Below are 17812 nucleotides of genomic sequence, written 5' to 3'. Positions count from 1 at the left end.
GTTAGATAGAAAGCATGCAGACGTAAGGTATGCTGTACAGAGCATGATATAAGAACCAGTCCGTCCTAAAATCTCTCTTGAACTCACTCAGTAGTCGGTAGTCTGGCTGCGACGCTGGAAACACGATTTCTCTAAACAGGGCGTTCCAGTGTTCGTATCGCTCGTTACAGACACATTTATAGAAGCTTTAAATAAAAAAGTATAATTAAAATTCCTGTTTGTTTAAAAAACAAACAATTACAGTGTTATTTAAAGTATTATCCTCTGTGGTTTATTTTAACACAGCCAGACGCTGCTGTTTTATTATTAATGTGTGGCAGCCAGATAACAGCTGGCCACTCATTAAAAAAAGGTGATGCCTCTCTGACAGCCTGTAGCATGTTCACATTATTATGTCCACCTCGAGACACACAGAGCTGCATTATGAGTAAGGATGGAGAGGTCGCGCTCTTATTATTTCTCACTTATTGCAAGATTTCGACAGCAAAAGCATGATTAAAATGACTGGTGAAGACAGACGCTGCAGTGTGTGTGCGTGTGTGTGTGTGTGTGTGTGTGTGTGTGTGTGTGTGTGTGTGTGTGTGTGGGCCTGCTGGCTGACAGATTGGCCTGCTGTGTGTGGATGTATTGAACACGGAGAGCTCAGCTGGGGCTCGGAGGCTGCCGATCGATTGACGGGGATCTGCAGCAGAGAGGCTCCTTTGTTTCTGTTCAACTCTGCTGACAGCAGGACGCTGCTGCTCCAAGCCGTCTCCACCCACAGCCAGAAACACAGCGACTGCACCAACAGCTAAAGCCTCCTCATATCCACACAGTGTCACATCTGGACTTTCGTGTTTCATCATTGAACGGGTGTAGAAGTGGTGCTCTCTCTGTGTATGAGACTTTGTGTCTGCATGCATGCACATACTTTATGTAAAGACAAATTCATACACGGCGCAGGTACCAGGCTGTGTACAGAACCACTCTTAACAGTGAAGGAACTACACATCCTATAATGCACTGCAAATGCAAGATTCTAACGCAAATGACTTCCAGTATTCTTATGCAAAGTGATTCAGTATCATAGTGTTTAGTATAGTTTTAGTCTGGTGTGTGTCTGTACCTGTTTATATATCTTTGTGGGGACCAAAAGTTGGAATGTTACTATAGTTGTGGGGACCAACAGTCACAGCCCAAAGTGTCTGTCCTCACGAGTTTGAAGGCATTCTTGAGACTCAAAATGTGGTTTTAGTGTCAAGGTTACAATTAGGTTATTGTTAGGTTTAGGCTGAGGGTTAGGGATTTACTTTTGATATTTAGGGTAAGCGGCTAGGGAAAACATCATGTAAATTACATGTCCTCACTAAGATATCAAAACGAGAATGTGTGTGTGTGTATACTGAAGTAAAGTACACATGCTCCGATGTGTAAACCGTGTTTTGTTCCCGAGTTCAATCACCGCTCTAATTGTTTCTCAAATTTCATGCTTGCCACTGGGTTTAAACATTGCCATGGTAACAGCCACCTCCATTAATCAGACAAGTCAGTGTTTCAACTTAGAATTGTGGGTAGAGTAGTTCTTTTCCCTGACATCACAAATAAAACGTTGATATCTTCGAGACTTGTGTTTTCTACAGGAGCATCTACAGCCGTTTCACTGTTGTGACTGTAAATAAGTCTAGTTTAGATGGTTACAGCTCATAATTATGACATAGTGGGCGTCTCGCTTTTTTTTTTTTTAGAATTTTGTCATTCAGATATTATAAAGTTCAGGATACTCTATGTGTCATGTCTCCTTTCATAGAGGATTTCATAGATGTTAGCGAGGTTAGCCACGGTTGAATTACGTCACAGCTAAATCTCACATCTTTTGGATCCATCCTCATGTAGAAATCAGTCCACGTGCTTCATCCTATCCTCTGGCTAATGTTAGCTAACAGTAGCCAACATAGCTAACCATAACTTTGTTGCTAACATCATCAGGATGTTATCAGCTGGGTTTTTTTGCCCTCATGAGAAGTTATGTGTGGATGCTGCTCGCTGTTGACAAGAGGTTTTGAGGTAAAACACATGGGAGCAGCTTTAAACATCCCATTGGTTTGGATTTCTGTGGAAAACCCATCTTTGTGGAGTCTTTCATTTAGAAATCAGTCCTCAAGCTTTCCAAGGCAACTGAGAGTCAAGGAAGGCGCCATTTCTTTAAGCTGCGCTACAATCGATTCACACTTTAGCATTAATAAAAATAATTTAACACACGAAAAATATGAAATAGTAAAAGATCCACTGAATCTGATTTTCTGATCATCCAAACCTTAAACCGGTTTTGTGTCCAGAAGTGGACAGAGATCAGGTCTTCATCCTCCCCCTCATCATCACATCGCTGACATCTGTTCAGTTTCAGACCAGGAGGCATCGAGGTTCAACACACACACACACACACACACACACACACACACACACACACACACACACACACACACACACACACTACAGAGGCAGGAGAAGGCTAATTAGACGTCGACAGAAAAGGTTAAAGTATCAAACTGACAGCTCAGGGTGGAGGCCGAAAGCAGCAGGTCGCCACCCGTGAATCATCCACAGCATCATGTGTTTAATCCAGCGTCTGTTATCATGAAACTAATACGTTTAGCATGACTGCAGATCAGGACAGATGTGACAGTCAAAGACAAAGGAAGGAAACAATAAGCTTTAAATGATTAATGTGACACAGAATTAAAAACTATAAATTATATTCCAGCTACTGTGCGATCAGCGCTGACGCTTAGTGCCAAAAATGCCTCTGAGAAGTTAATGGGTTTGTTGAAATGAAACCGTGTGCGTGACTCGAGCGGCGGAGGTATTTCTGTTCTAACGCAGACGTTATTTATTGGATGAATTATTCACGCCTTGTACAGCTGATTTGTTTGTTGTTGTTTGTGAATGTCAGGCTTCGTTTTATCAGTCCCGAGCAGATGCACTCGCTCCTCCTGTGAAATGGTGTGAAAAACTGCAGTGACCTGCTGTTACGGAGCCTTTTCATTCAGCCGTGTATTTGTGAGCTGAGGTGACTCACAGGTTCTGTATTTTCCAGCTTATTAACTAAAAACTTTCATTAAAACTTTTTTTTAAGGCTGCAAATTAGATGTAGATTACAGGATACAGGTATATTCTTGCTTGTTGCATTTAAGCTGTTTAAAAGCTTAAATAAACATGAAGTTAGTATGGATTTCCTTCCAGTCACTATAGATCGAGTTGGCTTTGTTTTAGTTAAAGATTTGTCTCACTGACCTGTAAATAATGTGACTTTATTAGGTGATTCTCAGCTGTTTATGGTTTATGTTTGTAATGCACGAACCTTATATTTCTTTCCTTATCTAACATTAAATGTTAAAGCTATTTTCTCAAAAGCTCATATATAATAAATGTATATTTAATGACTTAACCAAGAAGCAGAAACTTCTTTGGAAACCCATTTAGCTGCAATTTAGAGCTAAATCACAGCTGCTATTTAGTTGCTATTACAGCTGCAATTTACTGCTAAAAAAGGTCATGCACTGAAATGATAGATTTTTCCTTTCCTTTGCAGATTACCTGGAAAATACTGAAATAAAATTTCAAACTGCTAAGAATGGAGGGGAAAATAAATCTCATCGCGTATGCTCATATATGAACGAACCCACGGCCTGACACAGGGTTAAATCTGGCTTTGCAGATGCAGAAGCGTCGTGTTAAGACTGGTTAGTGGACAGTTTAAGGTTTCTAAGTTATTGGGGCGATCGTGGCTCAAGAGTTGGGAGTTCGTCTTGTAATCGGAAGGTTGCCAGTTCGAGCCCCGGCTTGGACAGTCTCGGTCGTTGTGTCCTTGGGCAAGACACTTCACCCGTTGCCTACTGGTGGTGGTCAGAGGGCCCGGTGGCGCCAGTGTCCGGCAGCCTCGCCTCTGTCAGTGCGCCCCAGGGCAGCTGTGGCTACAATGTAGCTGCCATCACCAGTGTGTGAATGGGTGGATGACTGGATATGCAAAGCGCTTTGGGGTCCTTAGGGACTAGTAAAGCGCTATATAAATACAGGCCATTTACCATCTGGACAGTCATTCCCAGAATGAAGAATGCTGGAGCCCAATTTTATGGACGTTTTGGATCTTCTAGTGCAGGAGTGTCCAACTCCAGGCCTCGAGGGCCGGAGTCCTGCAGGTTTTAGATGTGTCCTTCATTCATCACAGCTGATTTAAATGGTTAAATGACCTCCTCAACATGTCTTGAAGTTCTCCAGAGGCCTGCTAATGAACTAATCACTTGATTCAGGTGTGTTGACCCACAGTGAAATCTAAAACCTGCAGGACACCGGCCATCGAGGCTGCAGTTGGACACCGTTCTAGTGAGTCTTTTGGCGAGTGTGATCTTTCATCAGCAGCTTTCATTTTGTCTCACCACGGCCATCGCTCCATTTAAAACTGTGTGGTGCCACTGCTGTACCCCAAATCATGACCCTCTTGATTGGGAGTCGTCTGAAGGCCGTGTCCTCTGCTGTCATCACCAGTAATCTTGGAGTTGTGTTTGATTAGTCCCTGACACCAATCTAAAGCAGAGCTCTACATGCCTGTTTTTACAATCTCAGAATTTTTAGTTGATTGCGTTTCTAAAGAGGAGCTTGCTCATGCACTAATGTAAATGTATGTAATCCTGTATCCACTTTGGTAATTTGAATCTTTCTCACTCAGTAAATCTGCCCTGGATTTCTCACAGACAACTTCAGCCAGCAGGTCAAACACACGGTGTCGTATCACCGCAGTACTAACGCTCCTGCCACAACTTCACAGCTACTGTCACTGTTTACAATTAGAGTTTCTCACCTACGGAGCATGTCACTGTCAGGATCACAGCTGTGTGGTTTCTCAAGTTCTTCGACTTTAAGACGAATGTTTGTTCCACGGCCCATCGATACGGGGTGATGACGTTTCCAATGGCCCTCAAACACTGCCGGTAAACTTGCTGTCGTCTCCTGACAGTCAGTGGCGGCTGGACGATCCACATTCACCCAGCATGGACTGGAATTGATTTACATTTGTGCAGAGATTTTGCAAATAATCGCACCACGAGAAAACCGCTCTGGCTTGGTCAGACACACAGTAATAATGTCTCTGCTTAAACAATCTGACCCACTCTGGATGAATTTTTACAAACTGCCCATCGTTTATAAGGACAAAGCTTTTCAAGCTGGTTTACAAGAGCAACAATTGCTGCTTTTTCTAACATCTACAGATGGGTTTGTTCTCGTTGAGTCACTCTGTGCTGCACTATTGTCAGTAGGGCAGCACAGCAGTGAAAATACATTTTAACGGCCAATGAACAAAATATTTAAACAGCTGAGTGCAAGTAAAAAAATATGTTGAATGGTTAAATTCGAACGCAAGTCTGCTTCTTTGTGTTTGAATCCAAAGCTTTGTGCAGACACATTTGTCAGTCAGCCTTTACCAAAGAGAAAACCAAGCCTTTAAACTTGAGCTGTAACAATTTGACCCTCAAAGAATGAACATGAAAGCAGCAAAGCCCAAAGAAAATTACAAATTACAGTGGAGAAGAAGGACTTGGCATCATCATGTCTCCCAATCAAGTCGAAATTATTCACACGGATGATCTGTGAGGAAGGAAAATCACCACATCTCCACGTAATCATTCAAATCACTCCTCATAAAGAACTTATCAGCCCTGAAGGGAACCTTTCAGATTTTAAAGGACAGACATTACACATGAATAGGGTAAAATATTTTACCTAACAGATCTCATTAGAAAACTCTGCCAGTTGATGACCTACTTTAAGGGCATATTTTCTTACCTACTTTCTCTGATTTATTTAGTAGAGATTGCATCCTTCTGAATTCAGCAAGCATCAGTCTCCAGCTCACACCGGAGCAGTTTTCCATCATGGAAAAAGGTGGACTGCCATCTCAGGATGGAGAGGAGCTGCTGCCTCAAGTTAAGGAGTTCAAGTATCTCAGGGTTCATACGTAGGGGAGGAGTGGAGCAGGATATTGGTGGACAGATTGTCTACTGTGGTAAAGAGAGCTGTGAAGGCAGAGTTGCTGGTTTATTGGTTGATCTATGATCCTATCCTCCTCTGTGCCCACGAGCTTTAGGCACTGACTAAGATAAACAACAGAATAGAATCTGCTTTGGATTTCATTAAAAAGTTCTCCAGACTGTTTCACATCTGTCATATGTGCTCAGGGTGAATCTGCTCTCACTCATTCACAGCACAGGGCGCCAGTGGTGGATCTGCCAGTTCTGGTATTCTATGGTACAACTAGAGGAGTGATTCTCAAACTGTGGTACATGTACCACTTGTGGTACTTGGGCTCTCTCTGGTGGTAGGCGGGAAATCTCCAATGTTTTTAAAGATTAAATAATGTACCATTGTGGAGGTATGCAAAGATGACACAAGAGTTACCGAAGCTCTTCTGACAGCCTGAGTCGACCAAAAATGTCTCCCCGAGCGTGAGTCCTCTATGAAGAGCAGCCTTTCCTTATCGCCAAAGGTTGCGGCTGTTACAAAGCGCTGGACCCAGTTTCCCTGGGTCTTAAAACTGCAAAGGCGGCACAGCGTTGTCACGCTGATGCTTAAAACACTGCCCTTTTCCGCGGTGCCACCGCGCTGCGATCCCAGCCACCATTGATGAGTTGAAGGCCCCCGGGAGAATCGGTGGTGGTGCAGTAGATGCTGTCGGTGAGTCGGGAACTATCGCCTGGATGCCGAAGCACCTGGTTGCCAGGAGAATCTGATCCGCTTCTGCGAGTGAGCGGTAATCCTTCGCAGCCAGCAGCGGGGAGTTGGCAAGGCCAGCTCGCACCGGCACCTGTCAGAGGAAGACGTGAGTGAAGAGGAATCCGCCGTCATCCTAGCAAGGACAGCGTACTCTCCGTGGGCTCGAGAGCGGTACCATCACCCAAGCCCGAGAGAGAGAGAGGAGTTTCTCAGCCGTTCTGCATCGGAGAGGGAATAGCGCAGCACCAGCAGAGCCTTGAGAGCGGTGTATCATCACACGGCGGGTGGACAGCGGATCCAGCAAGGCCACCGCAGGATGGTATTTCGTGTCATCGGCTGAAACGCCACGAAGACCAAACTGAGCTTCGACATGCACAAACCAGGAAGGCCTGGAAGGCTGCCACAGCAAAAATTAAAACGTGCAGCTCTGCTATCACTTCCAACATAAATGAAGACAGAAAAATAAACAGCAGCGACGCTTGTAGGGTTACTGAAGTCGGGCTAGCTGGTATACAATGAGGTGCTGCGTGGTGGCTAGCTACACAGCTATGGCTAGCATAAACACAGTGAAGCTGGAGGATGAACGCTAACTTTTTTCAATTAAATGACAGTCTTAATAAAGCAGAGTAGTTTGGACAGACAGCGGTCCTGCTGATGGGTTGAGGGCCTTCTACGGTCCTGCCCAGCTCTCCTAGAGTAACTGCCTGTCTCCTGGAGAGACAGATATTGATGTACCATCCTGGAGGAGCAAACTCTGTAGGGCCCAGGTATCACTTCATGATACCATTAGTGACACTGACGGCCAAACTAGTGAAAAAACAGCGAAAAACGATGAGGAGGGAAAACGTGTCAGCGCTCTCTACGTCTAAAAACTGCTCCTGTTTTTGGGGTTGTCTCATTGTTGCCCCTCTTGTGCACCCGTTATAAATTTCATTTAACACTAAAGCAGCTGGAAGTGATTAACAACCCCCTGTGATACTTACCTGACCAGATCAATACAACAGACGTTTGATTGAAATGATGAAGTTGAGGTTCCTCAGTCGATGACTTACATAAAGGCTTAGTTTGTAATGTATAAAATTGTATGTTTGAATATAAACGAGGTATTCTCATCATAAATGCACACAGATTTGTGCACATGTACAGTTAACAAAGTGAAATAAAGAACTAAATGTGTGTTTTAGTCAATTTTATTCTGCATGTCACATGCAGCCATGATTTACTGTTAGGAAACAAGTTAACAGGTGTGAACATGTTTAAAGAGCTGCCGTTAGTTTTCCTAACCTTTTCTAATCCTCCATGGATCAGCTCTTCCATCTCCTGCTGCTCAGAGGCCCCGCCCACATGCAGATGGCAGCGGATGGTGGAGGTACTGCCTCTCGAGCAGCCGCCTCCAATTAAAACCCCTCCAGCAGCCAAATTAAACAACAAACACTGTGGTCCGTGCTCACAGATGGTTGCAAAATGTCTCTGTTGCCAAATTTGGCAACAGCGAGGCTTTAAGCTCGACTCCCACAGGACAGACAACACCATTGTGTTCTTCAGGGAGGACTTAATGAAACCTTTATTAGAGGAGTTAACATTCAGCGAGGGGCTGCAGAGGCACAGAAGGACTCACAGAGGCAGAATAAACGGTTCTGCGTGGAGGGGTCGTTCAGCCACGTTTTGACCTCAGTGATTAGTTTCTTCATATCACAGACGGCTCACAATACAAGCAGTTAGTGTTTGTGCAGGGCAGATAACGACTCTGCTGTAATTGATTTGTGTTTGACTTTCACCCGCAGCAGAAGTGAAGCAGGAAATGAAATCTTTAAATAGCCCAGTGAAAGACAGACACTCACCGTCTCCGTCTCCTGAACCAGAACCGGGATCTGCGAAGACACAAGAGACACAAACCATCAGATTTCTGCTTGTTATTAAACCCTTAAACCAACCGTCTCCTGGACGGGAAGCCATGCAGCTTTTTAGTTCCTTTAGTGGTTTATTATATAAAGATCTTTTATTTAAGATATGTGCTTTTACAAACTTCATGTATAAAGTTGTTATTTATTGTAAACCCGACTAGAATTTGCAGCCCTGAACATCCAAGGGAAGATTTCAGATATATGCAAATGCCCTCCATGTTACGGATTCATAAGACTGTATGACTTTTGGGCTTTTTAAAAAGAAATCAATTCCATTACTGACTGATGATGAATTTTCGGTGTGGGCTTGAGCAGGTTTGCAGCATTAAAGCCACTGTTACTGCGATTATCAGGGACTTTGAACATTATTGAAAGAGGTGTGCATGTAAAAATTGTCACTACCATACAGTAAGTGAAAATAAACCTTGGAGATGTTCCAGGGAGTACGCGTACCACTTGTGGTACTTGGGCTCTCTCTGGTGGTAGGCGGGAAATCTCCAATGTTTTTAAAGATTAAATAATATACCATTGTGGAGGTATGCAAAGACGACACAAAAGTTTCCGAAGCTCTTCTGGGAGCCTGAGTCAACCAAAAAATGTCTCCCCGAGCGTGAGTCCTCTATGAAGAGCAGCCTTTCCTTATCGCCAGAGGTCGCGGCTGTTACAAAGCACTGGCGGGCTGGTTTCCCTGGGTCTTAAAACTGCAAAGCCAATTAGTCCAATCCAGTTTCAGTGGATTGGACTAATTGGTACTGGTATAAACAAGAACCAGACCCATTTATATAGCATCAGTACACAGTCACCTACGAGCAAAAACCTGGAGATGGTCGAAAGGAAGAACTCCCGTTCAACAGGAAGTGACCTCCAGCAGAACCGAGCTCATAGACTCTACTTGGATAGACCACCCAAGTGACTAATTTTAGCATTTTTTTTTATATTTTCAGTGATAATCATGCAAATCATGATCTATTGTTTTGTGTGAATAGCCTCAATGGTTCTGCTTTGATTTACTCAAACCAAGTACTAAATCAAACCCCATAGTTAGTAAAAATAACGCTATTTCACTCAGGGGGACTACAAACTTAAATATTGTTCCATCTATGAGATTTATCAATGGGTTGTGCCTAAAGGCATCAGGTGAGCCATCGGGTTAAAAAGAGCTACAAACCAAGAGCTTATAATTTCCAAATTTGAACAGAAATGAACCAAAATATACTTCAAGCATAATTCAAATGTTTAAACCGGCACAAACATATAAAGGCTGACACATGAAGCTGCAAACATTTGTACTGAACCCCAAAATCAGGGCTATTGATCTTGTACTCATTGATCAACTTTCATTCATTCATCCATTAACAGAGCAAATACATGTCAATCATGGTACAGCAGGTACAGGTATGTGGATGTAAGGGTGTATTCCTCTCTGGCAGCAGGTTTAAATAAACAGGATTATGTTTGCGGCGCCTCGTTGGCTCAGACCTGCGGCTCCATCAGGAAATTGACTGACAGCATAAAACTTGGCACGTCTGCCTCGAATTAAGAAATGGACGCCGCGTTTGGAGTTTCTGGCACGCAGCTGCTGCTGCATTAAGAAATGGACACCGGCTGCTTTGTTCAATTAAATTTCACCTTTAGCTGCTTCACTTCTTTACAAAGTCATGATGAGATTGTTTTTCATGGGAAAGCAGGAAGAAATGGTCCAAGAGTGGGTACAGATATTAATGGTTCTGTCAGTATGGTATTGATTAAACGTTAAGAGTTTGGTTGCAAACTGTAGGTGGGACTCTGCTTCAACCTCTTAAAAGCAAAAAAAAAAAAAAAAAAAAAACATCAGTGGGTGAGGGAGATGTTAATTTAGTAAAGAGAAAATTATTTAATGTTCAAGGTGAAGGGTTTAAATCTTTTTCCAAAATCAGTGAGCAGTGGGGCTTGTTCTTTGATGCACTATTTTATGACCAGTATTCAGTGTTTGTAGTCATGTGACTGCTAATGACATGACATTAAGTGTAAAGAGAGCATAAAGAGACGTTGTAGACCGATCTGCAACCACAGGCCAAAAAGGGAACGTTCCCAGTTTCTGTTTGGTGTCCAAGTTTTTCAGGTCAGCTAATAGTTTTTGGCTAGCTAGCCAAATAACATCTCTAATCACATAATATATTTTCATAATAATAACCATAGGTAGCAAAACACAGTTAGTCAGCTAGCTAGAATTAAATTGATAAAGTAACTCACAGTAAAGTATACTCTATTCCAGGAGTTGAATTAGCCAACCACATCTATATTAACATAGTATGCTAAATAAGAAATCTTAAAGCATGTTTGTGTCAGCTGATAGCCACCTTCATGTGTCCACTTGCTGATATTACAAGGAGAGAATCCAGATAATGAAAAGATCCCGGGTGTGGTGAAGTTGCTTCCTTGTACAGGACTCAGAAAATCATCTTAGGATCAGAAGGTGCTTGATCCCTTACGTAGCACCTAGCTAGCTAACTTTAGCTAAACTTGCTAACATTGTTATTAGCAAAATGCTATCTGAAGCTACAGCAGTGGGGTTTTTTTGTAGTTATGTGGGGTTTGTGAGCTGAGAGACAGCCTTTTATTGACATTTGTTTGACATTTAATCATCTGTAAGCTAATATCATATATTTTAGCATCAAAACTGAACTGAGTTCTTAAAATCAGTCCACAGCCTGTCAGAGAAGTCAAAATGTTACAGTTACAATCTGTTCTAACACTGAAAAAAAAAAAAGAACTTGTGAAAACAAGTTACCCAACATACATTTTATGAAATAATGCATTTATAACCACACTTCTGTGTCCTTCATGGTTTAGTTTGATTTCCTACAATCTAATCAAAACCTATAAAACAAGAGCTTGAAACAGACGTTTGTTGGAAACGGGTCTATCAGGGATTTAATTAGATAAACGAAACATTACAACGCTGTATTGATTTGCTGGGGGGGAGATTTAGTTATACATGAGCGCAGAGCACACTTTAGAAACTGATAACAAGTAATGATTAGAATTGCACTAGATGAGACAAAGAAAGATAAATCACGGAAATATATGCACCGTGGGTAACGAGAGGAGTCAGTTGGTACAGATTGGAAAATAATAAGGAACACGAGTGAAAGTCATACTTTTTTTTCTAAAATCAATTTGGCCTAACTTGAAATAAGAATATAAAACAGAAGCTAATGATCCCTGCTGGGAAATGCAAGGAAATCAGCTGTCAGTCAGACCCCACTGCGCTCACTGACCTGCCGCCATATTTAGCCTATATATGAAAGAGCGATGGGTAACAAACTAACAAGGAATGAAAGTAATTACAGGTGGGAGAAATATACTGAACTCTAAACCTGTTTTTACTGTTTAATTCATACATGATGTGACAAAAGAACAAATAATCCATAGTCCACTGTCATTCCCACACAGCAAATTCAAAAGTGTTAAATGTTTTGGTGTTAGTAGTCTTCTTGCAAAAGTAGAGTTTATTTTACTCTAAGTAGAGTCACATTCTTTTAATGTAACTCTGAGGTGTAAAATGATAGTAGTTAAAATCGAGTGTTAAAAATGAGTGTTTCTATTTCAAATCTGGAGGTGTTACAATGGAAACATTAACTCTTGAACTCTTGAACTCCAACAGGGGCTATGACACCAATAGAGTAAATTCACAGACTCCGCCCCCAGCACCATAGGCTCCAAACGAAGCTGGAGTGAAGCCGTTTCAGAACATTTTGCTCTACATATTTGAGTTGTTTGCCATGCTTGGTAAATCATTTTTTCAAAGATTGTTTCAATTATTATTATTATCTTTTACTTCTGTGGCTCTTTGGAGTTGAGACAAAGCTGTGTGAAAGGCATTAGCCATGTTGCTCCGTGATAGCATAATATTCTGTTTTAGCTAGCTGAAAGGTATTGTTTGCGGGCAAATACCACAGCCTTGAAAAACAGCTTGCATGTGAATTTTCAGTCAAACTTTTGGTCAAATACACCTAAAACAATGTCTAGATAGTGAAATGTTGGTATAATGGTGCCCACATCAAACATTACTGTGTCTGATGTGGGCTTATCTGATCATTACTGTGTTTTCTTTGAAAGTAAAATCTCAGCCCACACAAATATATCAACAGCAGTGATCACAAAACAGTGTATAACTGAAGACAGTAGTGAGATCTTTAACCAGGTCTTCCCATTAACACCTGACCTGTCCAAAGGTTCAGTCAATGAGATCGTCAATAGCTTTAATGCAAAAATGTTAAATGTAATGGACACTATTGCTCCCATTAAGGTGAAGGTTATCTCTGGAAGGAAAAAGTCTCCATGGAGAAACTCCACACTAGTGAAAAATGAAAAAAAGAGGGTGTAGGAAAGCTGAGCGCAGATGGAGAAAAACAAACCTCCAGGTTCATTATGACATCTATAAAGAGAAACTTCACAATTATAATTTACAACTGAGGAGTGCAAGAAGGTCCTACTTCTCTGACATCATCACTAAAAACAGCCATAATGCTCGGGTCTTATTTTCTACAGTTGACAGGCTAACAAACCCTCCTGTGCCAGTGGCAGCTGAACTTCATTCAACCATGGCCTGCAATGACTTTGCCAAATTCTTCACAGACAAAATCAAAAAGATTAGACAAGCAGTTGGTACATCAACAGCAGATCCAGGATATGTACTGTGTCCACCAAAAAACTGTTTAAACACCATCAAACAGTTTGACCCTATTAACAGCAAAGACCTGGAGGACATCTTAGGTCAACTGAACTCCTCCTCTTGCTGTTTAGATGTCCTGCCAACAAGTTTTTTCAAAAAGGTCTCAAAGACTTTAGAGTCAGACCTGTTACAGATCGTCAACTTTTCTTTATTATCAGGTGTGTTTCCGGAACCACTAAAAACTGCTGTAATCAAACCTATACTGAAAAAGGACAATCTTGACAAGACACAAATGAAAAACTACAGGCCGATCTCAAATCTCCCATTTTTAAGTAAGATCATTGAAAAAGCAGTTTCTCAACAGCTCAATTACTTCTTAACACAGAATAACTGCTACGATGCCTTCCAGTCAGGTTTTAGACAGAACCACAGCACTGAAACCGCTCTGACCAAAGTGTTCAATGACATATGTCTGAACACAGACAGTGGAAAAATGTCAGTCCTAGTTTTACTGGATCTCAGTGCAGCATTTGATACAGTTGACCACAACATATTACTCAAACGACTGGAGAACTGGGCAGGTCTTTCAGGAACTGTACTAAACTGGTTCAAGACATACTTAGAAAACAGGAAATACTTTGTATCAATAGGTAACTTCACATCTGAGCAGACAAGTATCACATGTGGAGTTCCCCAAGGTTCCATCTTGGGACCCCCTCTGTTTAACATTTACATGCTCCCACTGGCACAGATTATAAACAACAACAAAATAAACCACCACAGCTATGCAGATGACACACAAATATATATCACAATGTCACCAGGAGACCGAGGCCCTGTACAGGCTCTTGGTAAATGCATTGAGGAAATTAATGACTGGTTGTGCCACAATTTTCTCCAGCTAAACAAAAACAAAACTGAAGTAATAGTCTTTGGCGCCAAAGAAAAACGATTACAGGTCACCAGAGAACTTCAATCTATACATCTAAAAACCACAAACCAGGCGAGAAATTTGGGTGTAGTGATGGATGCAGACCTAAACTTAGAAAAACACATTAAGACAATAACAAAATCAGCTTACTATCACCTCAAGAATATTTCAAGGATAAAAGATCTGATGTCTCAACAGGACCTGGAAAAACTAGTCCATGCATTCATTTTTAGTAGGCTTGATTACTGTAACAGCATCTTTACAGGTCTACCTAAAAAATCAGTCAGACAACTACAGCTCATTCAGAACTCTGCTGCTCGAGTCCTCACTAAGACCAAAAAAGTGGACCACATCAGTCCAGCTCTGAGGTCCTTACACTGGCTGCCTGTCCGTCAGAGGATAGACTTTAAAGTTCTGATGCTGGTCTATAAAGCTCTGAATGGTTTAGGACCAAAATACATCAGTGACCTCCTGACCCAGTATGAACCTTCCAGATCCCTCAGGTCATCTGGATCCGGTCTTTTATCAGTTCCCAGAGTCAGAACCAGACACGGAGAAGCTGCATTCAGCTTTTATGCTCCTTATATCTGGAACAAACTCCCAGAAAGCCTCAGATCAGCTGAAACACTCAGTTTATTTAAATCCAGGTTGAAGACTCACCTGTTCTCAGCTGCATTTGAATAAAGCACCAAATCCACACTTTTAAGCTTAAATTTCAAAACTTACACTAACTACTGATCTTATCTATTTCTGATTTTATCTGTTTTGATTTTATATACTGTTTTGTTTGTTTGTTAAGCTTAAATTTCAAAACTTACATTAACTACTGATTTTATCTACTGTTCTGATTTTATCTGTTTTGATTTTATATACTGTTTTGTTTGTTTGTTAAGCTTAAATTTCAAAACTTACATTAACTACTGATTTTATCTACTGTTCTGATTTTATCTGTTTTGATTTTATATACTGTTTTGTTTGTTTGTTTGTTTGTTAAGTGGGTTTAGAGCTCTGGGTAGCTCCCCAGCTGGGTCTAGACTGGGTCTAGAGAGTATTTTAAATTCAGGGAATTTAAAATAGAAAGTAGCTCGTCCACAGAAGGACTGGTAGCTCCCCTTACGATAAGGGTTCAGATCGCGCAAACAGGTGTGAAATGTGTGTGTTTAGTTAGTTAGTTTGTTTGCTTGTTTTAATCAATTTTAAATCATGCTTTTTATTTGTTTTTGTTTCTAATGTCTCTGTGAAGCACTTTGAATCACCTTGTTGTTGAATTGTGCTATACAAATAAACTTGCCTTGCCTTGCCTTGCCTTGCCTACTTGAAGCCTGAAAATGATCTCCCATAAAAAAAAACAAAAAAACGAGCAAACAGCAGTAGCAGGCGTCCTGACTGGATTCTACGTTAGCATAGATCCCTCCAGAGTTTTGTGCACATGGTTTAGGTAAAAATGAAAAAGGTTGAGGTTTTACATTTAGTTCAGTATTACCTGTTGCCTGTGTCCTTGTCTTTTGGGAAAATACTTTATACAAGTAATGGCTCAAAAAGGATTCCTTTTTTTTTTTTAACTGTGCTGCAATTGATTACTGGATTATTTGTGTCATTAATTAGTGTCAACTAATTTTTATTCAATCTCCACACAGGATATGCTTGTGAAGATGGAATATGGGGGAGAGCAGAAGTGCGTTGCAGTTCCACAAAGTGATGAATGAAGGACATGCATATTGTATTTTGTATTTATTGAAATAAGTGATGAGAATGCTGTTATTTGCATTTACCAGCTCACCTATGTCAGACCTTTTGATAAACAAAATTCTAATGAAAGTGAGAACATGTACACTGTTACATCTTTCAGAAAATGTTTTGAAATTGTGGTGCACAGTTCAGAATAAATGTTTTTCAAAAACCATTGCATCTTTTTAGTAAATGTTTATTTCCAAAAGAAATTTCTAGAAGTTCAGAACAGTAAAATTCCCGCTTTTTAGAATGAATTAGAAGATAACTCTTACGTAGTTAAACTAAAATACTCTTTGAGAGTTAATATATAAACTCTTAACACCTAGTTAGCATTAGTAAGTGTTAAATTATCAACTCCAGACAGATTTGGTGTTTAACACTAAATCAGAGTTAACGTACCAACTCTCCAAAAAGAGTTAAATTAACACTCTCTGGTGTGGACCCATATAGACACTTTAATAGTGTTGAAATCTTTTTTTTTTTTTTGTTGAAATCAAATCTGACAGTGTTAATTTGGACATGCTGGATTTGCTGTGCAGGACATCTAATACTTGACTGAGTTTGTCAAAGTCATTGATTTTCACAGACGCAGACACGTGGTGTTCCTGAAACGATTTTGTTGCCTTTTCTGACTTTGGGTAAATTTTATTCCTCAATTAAATTGAAATGGTCGGGTCATATTAAGATTCGCCATGCACTGTTATTAACTTAAGAGACATAAAACTACAGTAAACGTAGTTTCTCTGTAAACTTGAATATTTAAACATTGGACTCTCAGCTTTGAACAAACCTCAAGTGGCCATTGGAGGGACTGCAGTTTATGGTGTTTCACTGCTCGGTTGGCATAGACTGAAGTGAATGTTTATAAATGTGTGAATGTGATATTTTTGTGTCAATAAGACTAGAAAACTGCTAAATAAAAATCAATCCACTTACAATTTACTGTTCTGATGAAATGCAGATATCCAGCTGTTAAAGATGACTGCCGTCAGTATACCGACTCACAGTATTTATAGAAAGCACTTATTTAGATAAGCTGGCATGTGGACAGTATACATAGTTTTAATTTGGCTCTGTCCCATCCTTGGCTTATTTCTCAGCCCAGGAAATTCCTGCTTGGTCCGACCACAGCCTCAGACAGAGGTCTGGGATTTTGAACAGTTTTTTCTTCAGAGTCCTGAGTTTGGATCTTCCTCCTTCGAGATATTCAGAAAACTGAACTAAAGTGCAGTAAAACAAACAGTAAAGCACAAAATGGTCATACTGGACCAGAACCACGGTATCCTTGCTCCAGCACCCTCCCTCCAGCTTGCAGCAGTTTAAAACAGGATTAAATGTCTGTCTGAGCAGTGATGTGTTTGAGACGTGAGATGTCACCAACATCTGAAAATGACTGTTTACCCTGCAGGATGAGAACACACAGGGCAGGATGGAGGCAGTTTTCTGCAAAAAACCTTTGAAACAAGTTGTTTCTTTATCAAAAACTGAAGAAAAGCTCAAATTTGAAGTTTACAGTTGTGATTTGATCAAACCTGAAAAAGCAGGGATGCAGGCAGACAGGAAGACGGAAGAAGATGAAAGAATGCGAGGTTGAATCAGACTGAGAAGCTTTAGGTTTTAGATCCAGCTGATAAAAAGAATCTGTAACTGCGTTGGACACTGGATCGCAGACACCAACTCTTTCTGATCAATAAACTTCAAAGAACCTCGGATTTAAAAAAAAACAACTTTCATCCTGAGAAGAGAAAAAAGAGCATCTTTCATTTAATCTGTGAAAACACCTTCAGCTGCGTCGCTGCTTTTCTAACACCTTTGTCAGCCACCTACAGACGGTGGAGGATCATT

General features: G+C 40.9%; 1 protein-coding gene across 2 annotated transcripts in view; it reads right to left on the bottom strand.

The window, feature by feature from the left end:
- The window catches only part of tmeff1a (transmembrane protein with EGF-like and two follistatin-like domains 1a), a 113634-nt gene that overhangs the window by 23978 nt on the left and 71844 nt on the right, over nucleotides 1–17812 (bottom strand). For both annotated transcript variants that reach the window (XM_026149311.1, XM_026149313.1), the window contains exon 4: nucleotides 8586–8615. In XM_026149311.1, coding sequence (XP_026005096.1) covers nucleotides 8586–8615 — 30 coding nt within the window. The remainder of the gene's footprint in view (nucleotides 1–8585; nucleotides 8616–17812) is intronic.

This window comes from Astatotilapia calliptera, chromosome 18 (genome assembly GCF_900246225.1).
Source record: "Astatotilapia calliptera chromosome 18, fAstCal1.2, whole genome shotgun sequence".
Classification (NCBI taxonomy): Eukaryota; Metazoa; Chordata; class Actinopteri; order Cichliformes; family Cichlidae; genus Astatotilapia; species Astatotilapia calliptera.
The sequence above is the reverse complement of the archived record's forward strand: the minus strand, read 5'-3'. Positions and strand labels throughout refer to the sequence as shown.